The sequence below is a fragment of the Sebastes umbrosus genome, chromosome 16 (assembly GCF_015220745.1).
Source record: "Sebastes umbrosus isolate fSebUmb1 chromosome 16, fSebUmb1.pri, whole genome shotgun sequence".
Lineage (NCBI taxonomy): Eukaryota > Metazoa > Chordata > Actinopteri > Perciformes > Sebastidae > Sebastes > Sebastes umbrosus.
Genome location: NC_051284.1, coordinates 28,163,679 through 28,186,305, shown reverse-complemented (window position 1 = coordinate 28,186,305; position 22,627 = coordinate 28,163,679). Strand labels below are relative to the sequence as shown.

The 22,627-nt window shown below is 41.1% G+C and overlaps 1 protein-coding gene across 1 annotated transcript in view; it reads left to right on the top strand.

The window, feature by feature from the left end:
- The first annotated feature begins 193 nt into the window (after positions 1–193).
- eif2ak3 (eukaryotic translation initiation factor 2-alpha kinase 3) overlaps positions 194–22,627 on the top strand; it is a 38,546-nt gene continuing 16,112 nt past the window's right edge. The window contains exons 1-2 of the mRNA XM_037746266.1: positions 194–715; positions 13,382–13,511. Of these exons, the coding sequence (XP_037602194.1) occupies positions 387–715; positions 13,382–13,511 (459 nt within the window). The 5' untranslated portion in view covers positions 194–386. The remainder of the gene's footprint in view (positions 716–13,381; positions 13,512–22,627) is intronic.

Below are 22,627 nucleotides of genomic sequence, written 5' to 3'. Positions count from 1 at the left end.
ACTGTTTGGGTGGGCTGGAACATTCTGAGCCCGCCCCTTTGAGTGACAGGTCTCTGATGCAATCGCATTCTGCTTAGTATGCGAGTATGCATGATTGACAGCTAATGCACCCAATGAGAAACGGTTACATAGAAATGGAGATCTCACTGACCAATCCTAGTGTAGCAACAAGGCGGGACTTAGCGTTACTAAGGCATGTCTTGAGTGAAGTATAAAGGGATATAACATGGTACCCCAGTGGATGTTTATGTTTACTTAAAGAACACATTTGAGAGGGCGGTTTAAGCAAAGGGACTTTGTTTTTGTACTTTTTTAATGTTAAGATTTACAAGGCCAGTACGTTGGCATGTAAATCTCATACTTTCACTAATGTGCCAGTCTTACAAATGGAAAGGGGGCTTCACTTTGGAAACGTGAGCATTTCCCTGCTGGTGCTCCTGCTGCTGCTCAAAGCGCTCATCATCGGATCCGGGACCTCGCAGGCTCAGAGCTCCGCCACCGCCACCGGGAGCACCGGGAGGGAGCCGAAGTCCGTCACCGTCAGCCGGGGCTCTGAGGAGGAAGATGGTGCAAGAGTCATCATGGAGCGGGGCTTGGAGAACGTTGGCTCCCCAGTCATTATAGCAGACGTTACCGTGGAGGACGACGACAACGGGCCGACTGGAGAGGCCGACGAAGCTTATGGAGAAAGTAACGGAAACGTCCAACCGTCAAGGTAGTTTAAATTTAAACTGTAACGGACAGTGGGGAACTAGACACCCATTATCGGACACTTGAAGTTTGACACGTCTATTTAACACCTGCAAAATCAAAACGACCCCCAAAATGACAAATAAACTAAATTAAAGCATAACAAACTCTTTATTTGTCATTAAACTAGCTAAAAAGTCGCATTCACGACCGTTGAGCTACCTAACTGACAGTCTCGTGCTAAGAAACGTCCAACCGACAAGGTAGTTTAAAAAAAACAGATTTAAAGTGTAACGGACAGTTAGTAACTAGACACCCATTATCGGACACTTGAAGTTCGACGCCTATTTAACACCTCCACAATCTAAACCACCTCAAAAATGATAAATAAACAATATGAAAGCATAAAAAACTCTTTATTGTTCATTAAAATAGCTAAAAAATTGCTTTCACAGACCGTTCGATTAAGTGTAAGGTACAGTTAGGAACTACACACCCATTATCGGACACTTGAAGTTTGACACGCCTATTTAACACCTGCAAAATGTGGACGACCCCCCAAAATGACAAATAAACTAAATAAAAGCATAGAAAACACTTTATTTGTCATTAAAATAGCTAAAAAGTAGCATTCACGACCGTTGAGCGAGCTAACTGACAGTCTGGTGCCAAGTATTCCTCCGCCTCAGCACTCTAAACTTGTTGTGGTTGCGGTTGCTTGTGGCCCCCTTCTGGCTCAGAGGGTAGACTAGGTCGTCCACCAATCGGAAGGTCGGTGGTTGGATCCCCGGCTGCTCTGGGTCACATGTCGATGTGTCCTTGGGCAAGACACCTGAAGGCATAGCCATCAGCGTGTGAATGAGTATTTAGATTACATCCTGATGGGCAAAAGTTGGCACCTAAACAGCCTCTGCCATCAGTGTGTGAATGGGTGAATGCTAGGTAGTTTAATAAAACAAATTACACTTAGCAACTAGACACCCATTATCGGACACTTGCAGTTTGACACGCCTATTTAACACCTGCGACATCGAAACCACTCCCAAAAGTTCAGTTCAGTTCAGACAACTTTATTTATCCCCAAGGGGGCAATTCATTTGTAGCATTCCCAGTCCATACATCCATACATCCATCCATACATACAACAGACAAACAATAATTAGTTCAAGTCAAAAGAAACATATTAAAAGCATGGGGCAGTTGGAGGGACAAGTTACAATAAGAACTATATAAATATATAGGATTATGGCAATAAAAGCCCCAAAATAAGAAACAATATATAAGAACAACATATCTTAAAGTTCCTCTAAATAACAGTCATTTAAAATGGGTATGGTCTGTGTTAAAATTACAAATAAACAAAATTAAAGTATAAAAAACTCTTTATTTGTCATTAAACTAGCTAAAAAAGTATTCCTCTGCCTCAGCACTCACAACTTGTTTTGGTTGTGGTTTCTTGTGTCCCCCTCTCCGGCTCATACACCTCGTTTTAACGCGTCTTATCTCCCTTTATTTTTCATAAATTCATGTGGAATAAATGTTTAGCGGTGCTTGGGTACTGTCAAAGCTATAAAACATGGAAAAACACAGCGTTGACAAGCAAGTTTGACTCAATGGAAGTAGAGTTTCCAGTAAAGTTTGGATGGGAAATCTGGTGAAAAGTAGACCGGAAAAACACAGACAATACGCATTATGTGGTTAACTAGAACTAGCTACTTCTTATTATTTGTGGTTATTTTGTATACTAATCATATTATGTGGTTAAAAGTGAAAGTTTTTTAGGAAGTGTACTGTTCCTATGGCTTGGCATGTCAGGGCTTAACACGCTCCAGTTCATCGACTAGAAGTTTGTGAGGCAACACATTGGATTCCTGTGCACTGACAGTTCCTATCAAAGTTTCCACAGTGAAGCTTTGACATGTGATGAGCTGACATGTCTTGGTAGTTATTTGGGGTTAGAAGGAATTTGTATTGATGACACATGCCTCATTAACAAACTGGAAATACAGGTAACGTTACGACCTTGCTCTGCTGCTATCCATCCGATTGAGTCCACATAGCTGAGAAGTTCACCACTGCAGTTTGTTTTGATAAATAAACAAGTTTCTGTCTAGCAGCAGTATGATGTGATGGGCAGGACCCTGCCTGCTTGGTTTCTGGGGGGGGGTTCTTGTCAGATTTTCTCTCCTCAGTTTGCACTGTTGAGTTAATTTGCTTCCCATTTATTATCATACAGAAATCACATTACATGAAGGGAACATCCCTTATCACTTTGACTACAGAGATACCATCCTGTCACCGCTTATCTCATCCTGTCAGCAGATAGACTGCGTCTTAGCTGAGGAAAGTAAAGTAGGAATAAAATCTGTTTATTTAATTAACCACAGCTGATTGGGAATTTAGCCTAAGCAAGTGCTAATGTTTGTGGTAATTTAAAGCTGTGACAAAGTGGCTCTGCAGCACAAGAATCAAGGACTTTACATGTTGAGATGCTGCCTCAGAGCGGGGATCTGTTGTTGTTTAACAAAGTAGAAATTGTTGTGGAGTGGAGCTTTGCTTAGGATGGATATTATTGTCCTAGTTAGGGAATTTGTCTTGGACATGAACTGAAAACAGTTGTTAATGAATGAAAAGCAAACATTTGATGGGTGCTCTACTCAGGTACCATGAATATAAATCAAACATGACAAGTGCATGTTATTATTTTATGACTGTGATGCAAAGGCATGTCGCTCAGCTTTGGAAAACCCCCAGGATCCTGTCAGTCAAAAGTTTCCATCTCCACACAGACCACAGGTTTACTGAACCCTGTTAGACCTGCTGCTGCTGCTGCTGCCCAACGTGAGACGCAGTTCTTGGCGCAGTGGGTAGGGCAATTGATTTTGTCTTCCTTGGTAAACAGTGGGTTTGACGCCCACCTTAGATGTTTGGCGCAGTGTGTTCTTCATGATGCTCCTTCTCTCTGCCATGTTATTCTATTTTTTTTAACAAGACATTACAGATATTTGACTGTGATACCGCCTCTAGAATCATTCGTATTCCAGTGCTTTTTCTTCGCCGAAGCATATCAGGTCATTCACTAAATTATTCTCTGTGTAGCATTATACATGTGCTGTCTGCACAGTCAGTCAGAAAATTGAAAACATTGTTGGCGTCAAACCTTTTTGAAGTTTTCTGTTGCTGTTTCTTACTCTAATACTAAAACTTGCTGCTGCTGTATCTACTTGGTGGTAAAAATGCAGCATTTGCCGTCACACTGTTTAATCTTGAGGCTTACTGAAAAGCTTTCTGACAACCTCCCTAGCATCATGTATTAGTTCTTGTTATTTGGGATGCCATACAAACCCAGCTCTGTCACAACAGGGAGCTACTGGGCACACTGTGCAGTCAGCCCCATGAAGCTCAATTCGAGACGAATAGGTGTAATTAGTTGTTGTATGTGTTGTTTTGAAAAAATTGTGTAACACAGAGAAAAAAAAGAAGCTGTTTTCACATGTTGTTTACAAGAGTACAATCTTTGTGTATACCCCTTGTACAGACAGACTAGAAGTGGCTTGCTGTTTACAACCAGTGCACCACCAAAGACGCAAACTTATCAGGACATAAGTGATGTTGAAATATCTCTGGTCCAAGGGGCAATACGTGGTGAAGGACTTCAAGGAGGATGAGACTCCTGCCTGTAGTACAGTATCAAGATGAAATCGAAAGTAATTAGCAGAGCAGTTTGCTCTGATAGAAGCCGGCTATTCCCCTGCCAGGCACATCAGCTGCTGCAGGAAAATGTCTGAGCGTTCATCCTGCTGCTGGTCACACCCTGCGACTGCTCTCTTTCTGTGCCTACGTCTGTTCCCATACAGTACACCTACCGGAGTCTGTCACTTTCTGCTGCGTTTCCCTTTCCCTTCTCACTTTGTCACAGTCTGCATCTCCCGCTTTCTCTTTTCTTTCGCTCACGAAATATCTTTCTCCCATATTCGCAGTTTGTCTGCCACCACTTACTGTGAGAGAGTCATCTTGTATAGATCACTTTTTGGCTATGTTTAGAATATAACATCCATAGCATTAAAGGTTTAAAGTATTTTTTTCTCTCTTTTGTTTTGGTTTATTACATTTAAAATATTCTAGAATTTCAAATAGTTGTCAACTACTAAATTAATCGTAAACTATTTTGATAATCAATTAATTGGTTTGAGCAATTTTTTAAGGGAAAAAAGTAAAAATTCTCTGATTCCAGCTTCTTAAATATGAATATTTTCTGGTTTCTTTACTCCTCTATGAAAGTAAACTGAATGTCTTTAAGTTGTGGACGAAACAAGACATTTGAGAACGTCATCTTGGGCTTTGGGAAACACTGATCAATGCTTTTCACCACTTTCTGACATTTTATAGACCGATCGAAAGATTAATCGACAATGAATATAATCATTAGTCGTAGCCCTAAAAAAGTATTTTTTTTGTACTCGTCCAATAGTGTAATTATCTAAGTAATAACATTGAACTAAGCTTTTATTTCTGCCAGTTTTCAAAAGGCTGCTACAAAGGGTGTGGATTTACACATCACCACAATAACAAACAGTAACACTGATATGTAGAAGTCAATAACATAAAGAATTAACAAGCTTGAATAGGTGAATTATTCATTAAACAGCCTGTCTGTAAAACAACAACAAATATGTTAAAGGTGACAGATTTTTCTGGGATAAGAAAATAATTAACTTGTGGAAGGTTTTCTGCTTTTATAGTGTCAAAACACAGTAAGACCTATGATGACATCCTGTCTGTCTATATGTCTTTGTTGAAGTCTGTCTCTCTCTTGCATTTATTCTTTGTCTCCTGCTCTCATATTTACTCTCTCTCTCATCTCCTTCCCCAATGCTTTCCCTTACCTTCACACATACACATTGCTTTTTAATGTCCCCCCTTGAGTATATACTCTACTCCACGCTCTGTTTCCATCCATCTGTCAGGAGAATTGCCGTTGAACTTTAGAAATGTCGCAAGAAACGAAACAGGATTTTGGCATGTTTCCCTTCAAATGGGCCAATTTAAACAAAAAAGACTTCCAAAAATGTCAGAAAACACATTTACAGCAGAAGGAAAAATGTCTCTCAAGAATCAATTCATCTCGAGAAAGTTGTTGTTCGTATGTGACACTTGAGCAGCATGTCCTCCACAAGGCTGTACTGTAAACAGAAAGCACAGAATGGTTTGTGTTGATAATAGAGAGTTTAAACATAGCGAACTAAGCGATGACAGTGAACTTGGACTTAAAAATAGAGAAGAAACTCAGCTATGACTAAGTGTGAAGCAATAAATTTGAACACTTTGGGAAGTAATCGGCTCCACGTTCAGCATTAATTAGGTCAGCATTTTGAAAACAAATCGCCACTTGCTTCAGTGACCTTTCAAGGCTTTACCTGCACCTGCTGCTGTTTTCCAAGTCAAACAGACCAGGTCCTGTGGTGATAATAATCATGTTAACAACACACCCTTGATCAACTTTACAGAGTTAAAAAAAAATAGAAAAGAAAAAAGAATTATGACCTTGTTTATGACACAAAATCCAACCATTTCCACCTGGAAAGGATCACTTGTGTTGACAATATAATAGCTCTCACAGCCTGGATCTCTTTGTGTTTTAAAGACCTCCAGTAAAACTCCTTTATTTTCTAACAAATTAGATTTTGTAGTGGAGCACTTCAAACGCAGACTCTTGAAAACATTTCACGCGGACAGCTTGAAAACCAGCTCACATGTCAACATTTTTTAAGTTTCTGTCAGGTGCAGTTGTTTTTTTCTTATCCCCGTTCCCTCATCCGCCCCTGTATCCTGTAATCTATAAATATTCTAGATGTTCGCTTTGATCCGGCCTTCAGTTTGTGACGAAAGCTGCGGCTGTCGTGTCGGCTGTCACCTCACTTTTAACGCCGCCATCTATACGTTACAAACTCTGCTCTGGAGACTTGGTGTTTACATCTGTCTCAGTGCATGTGTGTGTATGTGCATACATGTTTGAAGTGTGCATGTGACGGCGCTGCCAAGTTTGATGCCTCCGCCAGCGAGCGCTCCACCGGGGCCTCCAGCACCATAGGGAGCACTTGGAGGTGAGAGGAGAGAGGACAGCAGCTTTGTTTGAACCTGCTACCCCCACCGCCAACACCCCCCGCCCTCCGTTCCCCCCTACACCCCCCTCAGGGCCATGTAGCGGCAACAGCTCTTCTGGGCCACCGTGCTCGCCGGCTGGCTCCCACCAGCCTACTGCTTAGCAACAGCCAATCCGCCAAGCCGGGCGACTTGTCGGCCAATTGCGTCAGAGAGACGGGCTAGTGCTCTGAATTTGAGTTGGCCACATGGGTCTGGCTATAGTTAGGTAAAGGAGGAGGAGGAAAAGATTTTTTTTTTTGGGAGGGGAGAGTTCATTTCCTTGTTGTTGTTTTATTTTTTTTCCCTCTTACTTTGTTTCAGTAGTCCACTTTTTGTAACCAGGGAGATGTTGCGGGTTTTATAAATAGAAACTGTCCCCAAAATAACAGGTCAAGATGAAGATGATTGAACTTCCTCTGGGAAGTTTTAATTGAGCACTTTAAGCTCAGTACTTGAAACTCCGTTGGTGTGCAGCAGTTGTTTTACATCGGTGAGGTCTGAATGTTTAACTCCAGCTCACTTCAAACATTATATAATCTCTTTTAACCTATTTTATCCTCATTGTCTTTTCTTTATGTAACCATGTTTTTATTCGCGTCTGGTGCTATTTCTTTGTCTTATTCAACTATTTTCTATTTTCTAAGTTATTGTTTAGTGTGCAGAAGTTGGCTAAAAATTTACCAGCAGTTTGTGATGTTGGGATGTGATCACGTTTAGTGTCACTGACTTCCTGACTTCCTCTGCACTTGATGAACTCTTGATGTCTGGGTTATAGACCAGCTTGTGGCTCATATAACAAGATGTCTGCGGGCTGTTTCATAACCATGACAGAAATAGTAACCAGTTCTTCATAAATGTGATTGCTAAACAATATTCAATTTGAATATGTTATCAAGAGGAATGAGTTTATTGGGTCAGTGTGGCTATTTTGGTAAGTCGGCAGGAACCCATCCTGCAGCACTGCAGTATGGGTGGGGCAGAGGCAAAAAGGTGGGATACTCAGAGAGAAGGAGGGAGGGAGGGGAGGATAAAAACAAGGAGTTAGCTGGTAGTTAGAAGGACCACGCTGTCTTGTTTTCACTCTCGGTGGCTCCTCACTGCTTAGCAACAACGAATCAGATCCTCGGATCAGAGCTGCAGCCTGGCCAATCAGCAGGCAGGAGTGTGGCGCCATAGAGTTTGGATTTTACCACGTGTGAGATGATACGGGTTGGAGCGGGGAGTGCACTTATGCAGGAGGAGAGAGAGAGAGAGAGAGAGAGAGAGAGAGGGTGATAGCAACACTGTTAAATGGTGTGTTTTTATGCTAGTGCTGGAAGTTTTTTTCAAAACCACACCCTTTGCTCTCTGCAGCGGTGGTCTGCTGCAGTGACCCTGATGGATGTGAGGTCGATTTTAAAGCAGACTGCACATCGCAGATCTGTCATTCAAATCCTCATTAGTTCAGCTGCTGTTACAAAAAGAAATATCACTTGTTTATTTCACAGGTTTAGAGAACAGTTATATAAACCGTCAGGTCACATTCAGCAGTGTTTAAGTGCAGGTGTTACAGTACGTCATCTGTGATTATGTGTAACTTGTAATTTAGACATTTAATCTAGTGTCATTGTAATTGTTCAGTTATATTAGGCACGTGGGATCATATTCTTGTTTGCCAAAGAAAAAGATCAGGCTCTGGTTTCATGCTGTGTTGTGCTAACTGCCTGCAGGTTCCTTTAAATATCATGAATTGAAATATGGGATTACCACAATTGAAACACTTATCTGAAAGATTATAAAACTTGTTTGGTATTTGGCTTGTTCACACTGGTGTTGTTTTTCTTTTTACATATTTGTGATAAAACGGGACTTATTCTGATTCTGAATGAAGACTTGTTTATAACCTTATCTGTAAGAATGTGCCCAGTTTAAAGGAATGCACTTGACTCTTTTTCCCCTCCTGCTGGTGCAGCTGGTGCAGCTGGTGTTGGTGCTGGGTGCGGCCGGCTCAGAGCTGCATCCATAACTTTCTCCCCACGTGCTCCCCATGCTCTCGTATTTTTGTTCTGCCTCTCGGTGGCTGCGCGGCAGGCTGAGCTGCAGCTGCGCGGCAGCAGAACTCCACACTCCAGCGTGCATCCAGGGCTGCTCGCTGTTGCATGGTTACAGGCGGCTCTGCCCCGCTATTGGCCCGCTATTGGTTCAGAGTCTGCAGTGCTGCCCACCCATTGGCTAAGCGAGGAGCAAAACAGTGCTTCCATTCGCCGCCGCGAAGTGGCAGGCTGTTGCGATTGGTCCGGCTCGGCGGCTCCCGTTCCTTGGAGACTTGGCCTGTGTAAACATCCTGGTTGCTTCTTTCAATGGAGTGTGTTTACCAGCAGCTCGGTTTTGCCGGTGTGTGTGCAGACTGAGGCTGAGAGTGTCTCTGAGGAGCAGAGAGTCTGGTGAGAGCGAGGCTAATTGGCTCCCTGCTCCGCCATACACTTTGTGATTGAAGAAGCACCCTGCACTATTATGACACTTTGACAGCATTACAGGCAAGGACGCTAACAACCCTCAGTCTGTTGGCAGCCTCGCTGCTCTTTCCCTCTTCCTCGCTCTTCTTTCTCCAGTCCAACGTCTTCTTCAGTGTCTCCGCCGCCCGCATATGTCACAGTCGGCAGCAGCAGCCCCACAGGCTACATGTTATCCCTTTGGTGACGAGCAGAGCGGCGGTGTCTCGGGGCTCAGACGTGGAAAATAAATTGCCTCAAGTTCTAAATGATACAGTAGGGCTGTTTGTTTTGTTTGAGTTGTTTTTATTGTTCGATTTAGTACTATTTTTATAGCTACTCCCCCTTCCCCTCCTCCACTGCTCGTTTTCTCCATCACCATCACGATACCTAAGTTGTAGAGTTAAGTGCCCCCCCTCATCCCGACCCCCTTCTCTACTCTTCCTCATCCTTTATCTGGAGTACAAAGAGTCCACAAAAGCCTTTGATCTCTCTCTCTCTCTCAATGAAATTCTTCTATCTCTCGCTCACCCTCTCTCCATCTCTCATGTTGAACTCGATGCTCTCAGTGACTTCTTCCCTCACGTCTACATTCGCAGCATGACTTGGAGGGGGCGGGGCCGGCCCAGCGAAAGGCCGCCAAAGCTTCCACCCTCTCAGAGAGCCGACTGCTTAGCAACAACCAATCAGCCTAATATTTTTGGCAGGTTCTCGCAGCCAATCGAGAGGGTGAGAGCGGGCTTTAGCGCTCTGTTTTTATTGGTGGCTGAGAGGAAAAACAATGTTTTTCTTAGTACTCCACACTTCAGTGCTAGTGGCGAGGCTGGTAATGCTAAAAGCAGATTTGGGGAGATAATCTCGGCTTTGATGGGGCTGAAAGACACATGGCTCATTACAGTTTAGTGATCCTATTTGCATTTTTATACAAACTTCCAGATTTGAACTGGCTGGTCCAGAGCAGCAAGTGTAACTTCCTGTGAATGTGTGAGAGATAAGTGAAACCTTCCTAAAATTGATTTGCACTCTCTGAAACAATCCATTTCTTAGTTCTCCTCAGGCTTAAACATCCTTGAACATGCTCCTTCCCCTTCATGACTGTTCGATAGGTGAGATCAATAAGGGATTATAGCTTGTCAGTCGCAATTCACCTGCTCAGTGTGAGTGACGGATAGCAGAGGGGATGCAGATACACTCGGCTGACAACGTATATAAAGATGATGGATGATATTTCCTAATTTTGCCAGTCTGAGCTATGAAAGTGAACAAGTGTAACACTGTCTCTCCTCCCTCAGCAACGGCTGTCTAGTTGCCCCGGAGGGAGGCAGTTAAAACTCCATATGCCCCAGTGGCCAACAGAGGGAAGCTGCTTGGGTCCCAGCTGTGTGGATTTCAAGCAGTAGGTGCTCAGAGACGGCATGTGTGTGTGTGTTAAATAAAGCTAAAAGCCCAGTTGACAGCATCTCCTCTAGACAGATACAAATCAATAGTCAGGAGGTGGCCCCTGCCAGAGCTCAGGACATGATTGACAAGCAATGCGGCAGAACCTTAAAGAGTTAGGCGAAGGGTGGGGCTGGATGTCTCGATTCATTCAACTCAGTTAGACTGTTTTTAGCCTGGAGTTAGTAGACGAAAGAGAGAACAAATCTTGCTGTGTGGGCACATAAAGAAGAGTAAAACTCACTTGGAGAATTTGTACTACTGATGGAGAAAAGCCCTTCAAGTTTTGGTAGAGCTGCAGAATTAATTGTCACCACAATAATTTAAACAATCTTTCCTCCGAGGTAAAGCACACTGGTGCTGTGAGAAATCCATAGCCCATACATCATCTAAGGGAAAACACTTTCACCCCCTGCTTCTTATTCCCCCCCCCCTCCCGCACCTTATTTTTAGCTTCTCACTGTGTCTCTGCCAACAATGCCTCTGAATGAAATATGTGGAAAATGCGTCCACTTTATTTTGCAATACCAGTATTCTGTATGAAAATATTTTTCGATGCTTTTCTGATGGCCAAACATTTTCATTCCTGTTGTGTCTGAGACTCTCAAAGATCTGTGAAAGTGAAATAATACAAGGTTTGGTTGTTTTCTCAACAGTATTTCTCTGAGCTGTCATCGTGGGCAGCCGAGCCAATATTTGTGAACACTAATTTTCTGCCAATGTTTGAAAGCCCAGAAGAAAGACTAATCAGAAATGTCACTGAACGAATCCGTCGAATAAAAGACGGTCTTTGTCGACGCGTAAAACATTTCTTTGAGGTTTAACATGTAAATGAGCCTAATTTTATGGCAGCAATAACAGTTTTAAGCCTGAGAAAAGTATCCACGTCAAATCCCCCTGTGTACTCTTAACAGTCCATGTTGCCATCTGTTTCAGCGCATCAGCAGTGTGCTCTTATAACAAACTCTTATGTCTTTCCTAAAAAAAAGAAAATAACAATGAAGTCCACTGTTATAGAAGGAGGACTTTAGAGAAGCAAACCATTTTCAGTACTCGTAGAAATGAAATCAACCATGTCTGCCTGCCAGCCTCGTTTCTTTATTTTGATATTAAGACTGATCTTAAATTCAGTCCCAGGGGGTTTAAATGTGCTTGCTCTGTGGGACTGCATCAATTTTAGACTCCGACAGTTAAATAGGGCTGTCAAAGTTAACTCGATAATACCGCGTTAACGCAAATTGTTTTAACGCCACTAATTTCTTTAATGCATTAACACAATCAATCTTTCGGAGGTTGTAGCAGGCTCAGTTTTAAAGGTAGAGTAAAGATTCGATCATATGAAGCTAGAAAAACCTATTGAATCGATCAGTACCAACCATGTCATACTAGCTTGTCGCAAAGGAGGTTAAATAAAGCTCCAAACTTCTGCTAAATTTTGGCGAAGACTAACTGTCATGTCCATTTTCAAAGGGGTCCTTCGACCTCTGACCTCAAGATATGTGAATGAAAATTGGTGAGTCTCCCCTTTACAGACATGCCCACTTTATGATATTCACATGCAGTTTGGGGCAAGTCATAGTCAAGTCAGCACACTGACACACTGACAAATGTTGTTGCCTGTTGGGCTGCAGTTTAGCGTGTTATGACTTGAGCATATCTTTTTATGCTAAATGCAGTACCTGTGAGGGTTTCTGGACAATATTTGTCATTGTTTTGAGTTGGTAATTGATTTCCAATAATAAATATAAACACACATTTGCATGAAACAAGCATATTTGCCCACTTCCATGTTGATAAGATTAAATACTTGACAAATCTCCCTTTTAAAGGTACATTTTGAACAGAAGATTAATTTGTGATTAATCTCGATTAACTATGGATAATCATGGGATTAAATTTACAGCCCTACAGTTAATTTTAAAAAATGTTGAAAATAGGATGTGCTGTGAGTGATTGAGTATGGTTTATTAATCTAGTTCATCCATCCATTTTTATTTAAAAAGTTCACTCACGTGCAGCTCTTTCATCCAGCATTTCAGCCACATTTAATGTTTTCATTTGGTTTGCCTTTGCTGTGTAAATTGCAATGTAAATGAACAAGGCATATTTTTCTGCTTCAGTTCACTAACCACTGAGAATCTCACTGTATGTTTTATGGAAATAAGTTGCTATGTGTGGGCTGTCTGGTCAGGTTTGATAATCCTCAGGTCTGGTCCCATCTTTAATCAACATGCCAGCCAAACTGGCTGACAGGATGGGGTTTGTCATGGCACAGGTGTGCTGTTGGCTGCAGTTGAAGGTCACCCTGTTTGCTAAACAAGGTTGAGGACTAGAGAGGGAAAGACAACATCTGCACCACCACTTAACAATTCGTTGCCCTTTAGTGTCTTCTTGTCTTTGATTGTAAATGTAAACCCCCACTGAGAAGATGAGAAGAACAACACCGGTGTCATTTTTTTTAGATGTAAATAAACCAGCTTGCAGTGACACACTGCTACCTTGACAAGTGCAAGGCGGTCTTGTCAACACTGGTGCCCAGGGCTGAGAAGAGTTTATCCGTGCCAGGATGTAAAGCTGCAATACGTGTCTACACATCCTTATGTGAAGAGTGTGCTGAAGTCTTTGTGTTCTGTCCTCAGGTCTCTTGTGATCATCAGCACACTGGATGGGCGGATCTCTGCTCTGGATCCTCACAACCAGGGCAGGAAGCAGTGGGACCTAGATGTCGGCTCAGGGTGCCTGGTGTCGTCCAGCCTCAGCAAACCTGAGGTAGACCAACCTTTCCATTATGTTAATGAATGTTAATGCAATACAAATCTAGATTTACTGCCTTTTTCCCACCATAACAAATTAAGTCCATGTATAATAATTTACATTAACCACATTGGTAGACTAGTACTATAAAGGATACCATCCACTTCTATTTAAATGAGGCGTAAAACGTAGAGTCAACCACAGCCCCTTAAAGGGATAGTTCAGATGTTTTGAAGGGGGGTTGTATGAGGTACTTATCCATAATTAGTGTACGTTTTCAATGGAGTCTGGTGGCTTTGGCAAGAGCATACTGTAGGTGGATATAACAACTTCAGTTCCCCGTTGGAAACGGCTGTCTCACGGCAAGTTAAAGCAGTGAAAATATTCTAAATATAGTGTACACTTAAACTGATATAGATTTGTTTTTTTTTTGTCTAAAATAGGGCTGGGCAATATGACGATATATATCTATATAATAAAACTGTTATTTTCATTTTGCACTTAAGTTTTTAAAATGAGAAAATATTTTTCATTTATCAGGTATTTAATCCACACCATCTTTACCATGTGGTTATTTTATATAGACTATTTATTTATTGAATTACCAGAAAACATTCTATATCGTGATATATATATATATATATATCTTTATTGAGATATGAAATTACCTATAATATGATAGAAGATTTTGGCCATATCGCGCAGCCCTAGTCTACAATATGTTTTGCAGTAACTCCTGTCTGCTTCTCCAAGCCGGGGGCATGCCAACCGTTAACTGTAGGCAATACACTGACTATGGATAAGTATCTCATACAACCCCACTTCAAAAAATCTGAACTATCCGTTTTAAAGAGGTTAAACGGACGCTGTTCAGCTGATGAAGATCTACCAGGAGATGAAAAAGTCAGTTTCCACAGTCTTGACATGCCAGTGTGAGGTTAAGGATGCAGTCTCAGAGCAAACTCTGTCCCTCCTGGCGTTCTTTCTGTTGACAGTGAGACCAATAATTGAACTCTGTGCACTTTGAACAGTCAACCAAGGGTTGCTGTTGCTTACATTCATTTCATGTACACACACATACACACCAGACATACTGTACACACCCCCACATAAAATCTGAGAGTAGTTGTTTTGCCAGGGGGATTAGCCTCTTTGTTGACTGTAGTGGTTTACACATACAAGCACAGCAAGACCCTCGTCTGTACATGTATACAGAAGCTTAAACCGCCCACACCGACGTGCTGAAAGTGAAATGTAGCCCAGAGCACCGCTCTCCGAGATACATACTAGAGACATGCTCGTGGTTTACTTTGATGTGGACTCGCTCTGTGTGAGAGTTTTGCCTCGGGGAAAAAGCCTCTGATACTAACAAGGGTCTGGGTGGCTGCTGAGATCAGTGTAATGTTGGTCTGCTGGTGAGGCGTGTTTGTGTATAATGAACTCTCTGGCCCTGTCATATAAATACTTTGCTGCTTTATTAGTCTGGTATAACAATAACAAAGCAAGAACCAGTTCATGAAGTTTAACATCTTTTGACAGGTGGGCTTCTTCCTGAAAAATAGCCTGGCTCTATTAGGTTGGGGTTGCTCTTTTTGTTTCCCATGGATGTAGATTGATTGTTTGGAATAAATCTGTGGTGGGTAACACTGATACAAAGCCAGCCAATAGTACTGTTTGATTGATAGGTTACATCTGGGAAGTACAAATTAGAAAAAAAAGTAATGTATGAACATGTGTATAAAATGAAAAGAAGCTGTTTCAGCTGATCTTCAGCTTTCCAAATATAGCAACTTCAGGGTTACTCGCTATAGAATAATTTCATTCAAGTGTGTAATAGCCTCCCATATCAGTGGGTGAATTGGTTCTCAAGTATGTGCCATTCAGCCTGAAAAGTCTGCATGTTTTCATCCCAGCTAAACACCACAGCGGCGAAGTTCACTGATTAGCAAACCTACAATTAGAAGGAGGGAACTAATCACTGAAATCAGCTGCCGCTGTAGTGTGGGGTTGCTTCATTATGGCACATGGTTGAGAACGGCTGTGTGTGAGATTTCAAAAATAAGAATTCATGAACCCTTTTTCTTCTTAGGGTCCTCTGAGGTTATTCTGTGGAGAACCCCTAAAGGTTCCTCAAAGCACTCAAAGTTTAGAGACTGTGTGAGCGCAGTATAGAGTATCAGAATGTAAATTTGACCTTGAATATATAAAGTCGCACTCCGCTATACCGAATTAAAAGATATCACACTTGTTATATGGGAACTGCATATTTTCATGCTGTCAGTGGAATGATAACATGATTATCTATGGTGTGATGTCTTCAACTTGCTTATGAATTACTTTCATATTTTTTGTTGAGGCAAAAACTACGCTGTTTTTCTTGGTTGAAAGTGTGTTTTATTTCCCCAATGTCAGTTTGTTTCTCCTACTGTTAGTTTGACTCTCTTTTCCCCCCTCATCTTAACAATCTTTATAAGAATTGATTGTGACAAAACAGAAGTAGCTGCTTAGATATAGATTTGCCTTATAACAACAGGCAGTAGAAAGTCATACAATTCAGTAAAAACAAAGATACCTTTCTGGCCAATGACTCAATTAAAAGTGAAAGTCACTCATTATTAGGCCTGTCACAATAACTACTTTTGTTGGACAATATATTCTCCCAGAAATAATTGCGATACACAATATTATTGTCATTTTAAGACCATTTTATGGCACTGATATAATTATAATATAATAGCATAATAATGCAAGTATCTCCTTTGAAAGGGCAATGAACTTTAAATATGAAAAATTTCAAAGAAAATATTAAAATATCCTAAATAAATAAAACATAAATAAAATAAAACCTCACTACCAAAACAATGTTTGTTTTAATTGGAGTCAATCTCATTGCTTCTTGTGGACCTACCGAGTGTCGATCAGACGATGCTACAAGTCGATATAGTAATTATTGTGACAGGCCTTCCAATGATACCAATGAACCAAGTCTTTAAGTATTTGTTATAAGTACTCTTCTTAATAACAAAAACTGTACTATACTGTATCAAAGGTTAAAGTCCTTTATTCAAAACAAAGCAAATGTAAATTTTTAATTAAAATTATTTTTTTGGGAGACATTTACTATTTAAAATTTGGTCCAACAGTTATTATTTTGCTAATTTAAATGTCGTTTTAGTTTATTTTGTAGCAAATAGTTACTCCCTAGAAAATATAGCAAGTAAAAGTCAGAGTCAGAGAAAAAAATAGTAGAACAAAATAAAGTATTTCTATGTGACTGCTTTCCACAGCTGCTTCAGAGTCTCTCTGAGGACACTGCATTGTTTTCCTTTCCTTTACATCTGTGCTCAGTGTGTGAGACTTCACCGGAGTGTCAATACATTCATAGACAGACACACATGTCCTCCTGTCATCCTCCAGTGTGCTCATGTTGTGACAGAGGATGCTGACTGTGGGTCTGAGTGTGTGTGTGTTGGACTCCCTCTGTGTGTTTTCACCTGTTGGCTTTCATTTGGCTGACAGAGCGGAACGAGGACAGATGCCTGTCAGCTCTGAACCCGATGACTCGCTGTGACGTCATTTGTTATGGTCCCCAGAGAGTTCGCTTGAGTTTGTCTTTTTTATGCTCATGTACTTTATGTAAGTTTAAATCTAGCTTTACCCTCTATGCCCTCCGTAACCTGGGATGCATGTCTGCTGTGTGTGTTGGCGGAGGGGGGGGCTGCCACTAACCCCCCCCACGCCTCCTCAGCGCTTAGCAACGGTTTCATTGGTGCATGCCGGGTCCCTGAGACACCAGTCTGCTCGGTGATTAGAGGCTAGGGGGGGTCTGCTGCCGTGCCATTGGCTGGCCTCAACACGCCGGGGAGGAAGCAGCCAGTCACCTGCTGCATCCCGCCGAGTGTGTATTTGTGTGGCGTGTTTTTTTTTTGTTGTGAAATGAGGGACAGCGGAGCCACAAACAGCATTGTCTGCAGAAAAAAAGAAGCCATCACTTCAAAAAGCCAGGAGTCGCTCTGGGGTGTTAGATGGTGGGGTGGAGTGGGGGGGTTACATGGAGGGAGTCGGTGCCAACGTGGAGTGAGTCATGCTGCTGGTGGTGGTGGTGGTGCTGGGGGGTTAAAGGGATGAAGACCGGGGGGGGGGAGGGGGTGATTAGGGGAGGTGAGGTAATGCCTCAGTCCAGAGATGATGTCATCACATAACAGACAATACGGACACTCTGACACACACACACTCACACACGCCTCTGCCGGCATGCAGTATAAATGAATGAGAGAATTTCATTGATCACTACTACACAATGACTAACGATTGATAGCAGCGCTGTGACTAATGTGACAAGCAATAATTCTTCCGGCGTGGTGAAGGAAATTAAAAAAGGGCCAGATGGGCGATATTTTTGGCAGAAAGTCGATCTTTCTTCCGGCCATTCTGATTTTGATAGTGTTTTTTTTTTTTAATTTTGTTCTGCTATAACCTCCAGCGTTACTTGGTGTCTCTCTCTCTCTCTCCCACTGTCTGCCGCCTTTAAGTGGAGCAGTAGCCTTGTGGGCCAACAGTGGCACATTTGCGGCGGGTGAGAGCTGACACTGTTTGACAGGATCGTTGGAGCGTCGGCAGCAACACACACACACAAACACACACACAAACACACACACATACACACCCCACTCCCTCTGAACCTACACCCCCACATTCCCCCAAGGGTGGAATACAATGACATGATTACAGTAATATCAAATAATCATCAAGTGCTCCAGCTCATTTTGGATGAATGCCTCCATTCAAAAAATATATTTATTTATTATTATTTTGATGAATATTGAGCTCAAGATTATCTATCACGATTATTCATTGATTTTATTGACAAAATATTTGTATTGCACTGCTTCACAGCACTGCTTTCACTTCCATGTTGTGCTACATTCCTGTACAAATCTTTGCATCAAAATAAATCGTTATTCACGGTGCATCTCCTTGAAGCAAAACAAAATTGTACCATAACTTTTTACCCAAAATAAAAATCTTCAGAGCACTTAACCTTCATGTTGTGTTACTACATTCCTGCTAATTAGCAAATTGTTGCATCAAAATAAGACTTGAAATAAGGTTCTTCTTCACCTGAATTCAGTGCGTTTTCGTTTTGTGAGCGGAGCACACATTTTAAACGACAATATCGCAGTCGATCATGTTCATTTAATTGTGGGAGGCCAAAATTATGATCACGATTAATATTCGATTAATTGTGCAGCCCTAATAGAAATACTGAAATGATAAATCTATTATCAAAATTGTTGTCAATTATTTTTTCTATTACCTAACTGATTAATTGACTAATAGTTCCAGCTCTATGATTTTATATCGCTAGATGAACTAATAACTATCATAATGTAGTGCACATATAGTATCAATGCTACAAAGTGCAAGAACACACATGTTAAACTAGAATCTGACCTTACACAGTGAAGACATGAATGGCTCTGGTCTCAGACTGATAGTGGATCTTTTTGTTTGTGTAGCCTCACATTCAAAAAAAAGAAAAGCGAGTAAGACATGAATGAGTCTGAGTTTTAGCTCCTAAAAAATTAATGGGCATTGGAAATTCATAGCAGAAGAGACACATGGAGAAGGAATTTGTGCTGAACAGACAGTATTCTAATCATTTAAAACATTTTTTTAAGTGAAAGGCTCTATTGAATTTTTAATTTTGTTATTCTCTAGAAGTAAAAATTAGAAAATCTAAGCCCTTTTCTGTTTTGTTTTTGATTTGAAAATATGAAATCTAACACAAGACCCTTTAAAAAACAACAAAGACCAGGGTAAACAAAGACTATTTTCTACAGACAGATGAGATAAAGACATAAAAACACACAGTAGGGGTGGGCCGTTGATCATAATTGCATACACAGCTCATCAAAGGATACCTTTAATTTGCTTTGATGATTTATTTTTTCTTCATATAATCAAGAAAGGGTTGATAAAAATACATCATTTTCTTTCTGTAATGTTATGCAGCTACAAATTTTGAATAACTAACAGATTTCCATTTTAATGAAATACATTGTCTTAGCAATAGCTCGCAGGGTTTCTGTAGGCTTCGTGGAATGAGTACTCTAAGATTAAAATGAGCAAATGTACCCAACAGACATATCAGGGTCTAGTGGGAAAGTAATAACAGAGATAATATTCTGCATGTCTGATGACAAAAGTCATAAAATTTGTAACATTGCGAGGTGGATTCCAACAAAGAGGTTAGCATTAGATCTATATTTCTGCAGTGTGGATGGGGAACATAAAGTCAAAATAAATAAAAAATATCAGACTAATGAATATGTGGAGTTGAGTGTAAAAGTAACAGTCTGGATTTCTTTCCATGTTGATCATTTGTTCATATTCGGGAACTTCCACTGGCCATAAAAAGTCAACTCTTTGGCAAAGTCAGATAACAATAAAAACCAGTGACAGTCCAGCTTACTTTGAAAGGAAGTCCTTGGTCTAGGACGGCAGTTTGGAAAACATTGACACATGAAGACGCGTTGGTGTTATCCACGTCTCAGTAAAGGATTTTTAATTCACAATCAGAGTGCCTCGGATGTTTTCCAGACTGCCATCCTTTACCAAGGACTTCCTTTCAAAGCAAGCTGGACAGACACTGATTTTTTTTATTGTTATTTGACTTCTTGCCCCATCCTTGAAGAGCACCTGTTATTTTTACTTCAACATTACCAACACCGAGTATCCTGACCCCGGTGCAGCACTCCCAATTTTTTTCTTCTTTGACAAAGTCCTTCAGCTGTATGAAGTCATCTCAGTGTCATGTTGTCATTTTTACTCACTAAACTTTAGAGCCTTCTTAGATGACACAGACAGACTGCTTTTTGATTCAAGAGCTGTCAAAATATGTCAAAGTGAATCATCCCAAATGACACAAACATCTACGGACTCATTCTAACTACACTGTGCTGAGATATTATGGTTTTCAATGCCCTGTTAACTTTGTTACAACAGAAAAATGGTTGATAATTTACCAGACATCCCTGCCAGGTTTTAAAGAGCCGGTGTGATGGTAACAATCAGGGTAATCAGGGCTCAATAATAAGAAATGCCCGCTTGCCCAGGCTAGTAAATCTAGCAACTCACTTGCCAAAAAAAATGATTAAACACACTGTTTTTTTCCTTAACTGATGATGGAAGTAGCTATGGAGTGAGTCATCTTGCTTACAGACTAAGTTCAGGAGCTGAAGCGCAAGCGAGCATTTCAATTATCCTGGAAACAGGAGTTTAGCTGGGTGCCCTTAGAGGAAAATGTATTGCTCAGCAAGTTTGAGAGCAATATGGATAAGATGGGGTCATTTTTCAAAGGCACTTCAAGTTTCAGCGTCCTTATTCTGATTAATTTACTTAAATGAAGATTAAACATGACAATTAACTTTAGTCTTTGTTGTTATTTGATAACCGCTAATAAATAAAACAATATGAATAGAAGCAAGAACTGGGCACCAATCAGATTATCTTACATCTACGTAACGTTGGACAACTTTAATTTAGTTTAGTTAAGTTTATTTGTGAAGGGACTGTTCAAATTAATAAATACACACGGTATAAAAAATGCCAGAATTAGCCGATAGGCTATTTTTCATCTGTTGTCAATGGCCAAGATGTTACAGAAGGTATCTTAAAGTGCACCAGAACAAAAACATAAAGACACGACATGCAGTTTAAAAGTTGGACAAGCAAAAAAAGGACACACAGTCGTTAAAAGCAGTAGAAACAGTATTAATATTTATACATATAAAACAACATTGCAGACAAGCAGGACAAACAGTATAGATAGGAGCAGCAAAAAGAGAGTCTAGTGCTGACGTGTGTATGTACTAATCATCCATTGTTTAATGGAAAGATCTATAGGTGTTTAGTTGTCTGATAAACTTCAGTTTATTTTTCCTCAGTCTCACTGTTCGCTGATTTAGAGTTTTGTAGGGCAACATGATAGATGGGTCAGTGCAGAACTCAGTGGAATGGAACCGTGAGCGTATGTATGTGCGTGGACATGGATGGAGACGGTTAGACGAGCGGCTGACAGACGCGATCCGGGGTAACTGGTGTTGGAGCACTTTGCTGGATCAGACACATGGATTAAGGCATCAGGAGCAGGATGACTCATCCACAGCTCTGAGAAGTTCCCCTCTTTTACTCCCCCTCAGCCATATCAGCAGGGTGTGATGGTGATGGTGATGTGATGGTCAGACTGTTAACCCCTCCTCCTTTCACTTGCTAAATTTATCCTCATCTTGTCTCCAAACCACCACCACCACCCCCCCTCCCTCTGAAAAGATGACATCACCTCTGCTCCTGGCTCTCGCTCTCTAGTAAATCATCCTGTCACACATTTCTCCCCCCTGGCACTTTTTAAATCAACCACAAAGGAAACTACTTTTTATAGAGTCTGATAGGACGTTCATAACAAGGCGATGTGACAGGTCAACGGTTCGACACCAGCAGCACCTGATGTTTTCTATCGCTTTTGGAATCACTAATTGGTCCAAACACTGCTGTTATGTCACTGAACAGTTTGTTGAAAAAAATGAGTCACAACTTGGGCATGCAAATAAACTGATTTTTGATGACAGTCTTTGCATAATATTTAACTGAAGTGCTTGAAGAAAACAATTATCCAGACACGAGCTAAAGCTGTGGAGGTTAAATCAGGATTAGGCTCAGATTTTTTGCAATGATGTCATCCTTTCTGCCCCCCTACAGTGAACACCTAGTAGCACACACACACAGGAACACACTCACACATCACTTTTATAAAGATCCAGGTTAATTACTTAGGCTCTTAGTTGTGTAATGGTCCCACCAAGCCTGTGTGGATTGAGTCCAAGTGTGCGGGGGCTAAAACTGCTGCTGTGTGGGAGGATGTGTGTCGGCCAGTGTTGTCTGTGTGGGCAAGTGGTTTTTGTGTTTGAACGATTGTCTGTCTGAGCTGAAAACGACATTTCAAACTGTAAAAGATATTCCTGGAGGTTTGATTCGTGTTAAAAGCCATTGCATCAGACAGAAGTTGTAAAGTCGGAATCAATTATTTTGCCAAGGACAGTCAGCAGTTGTTTTAGTGACACTGAAGCAGA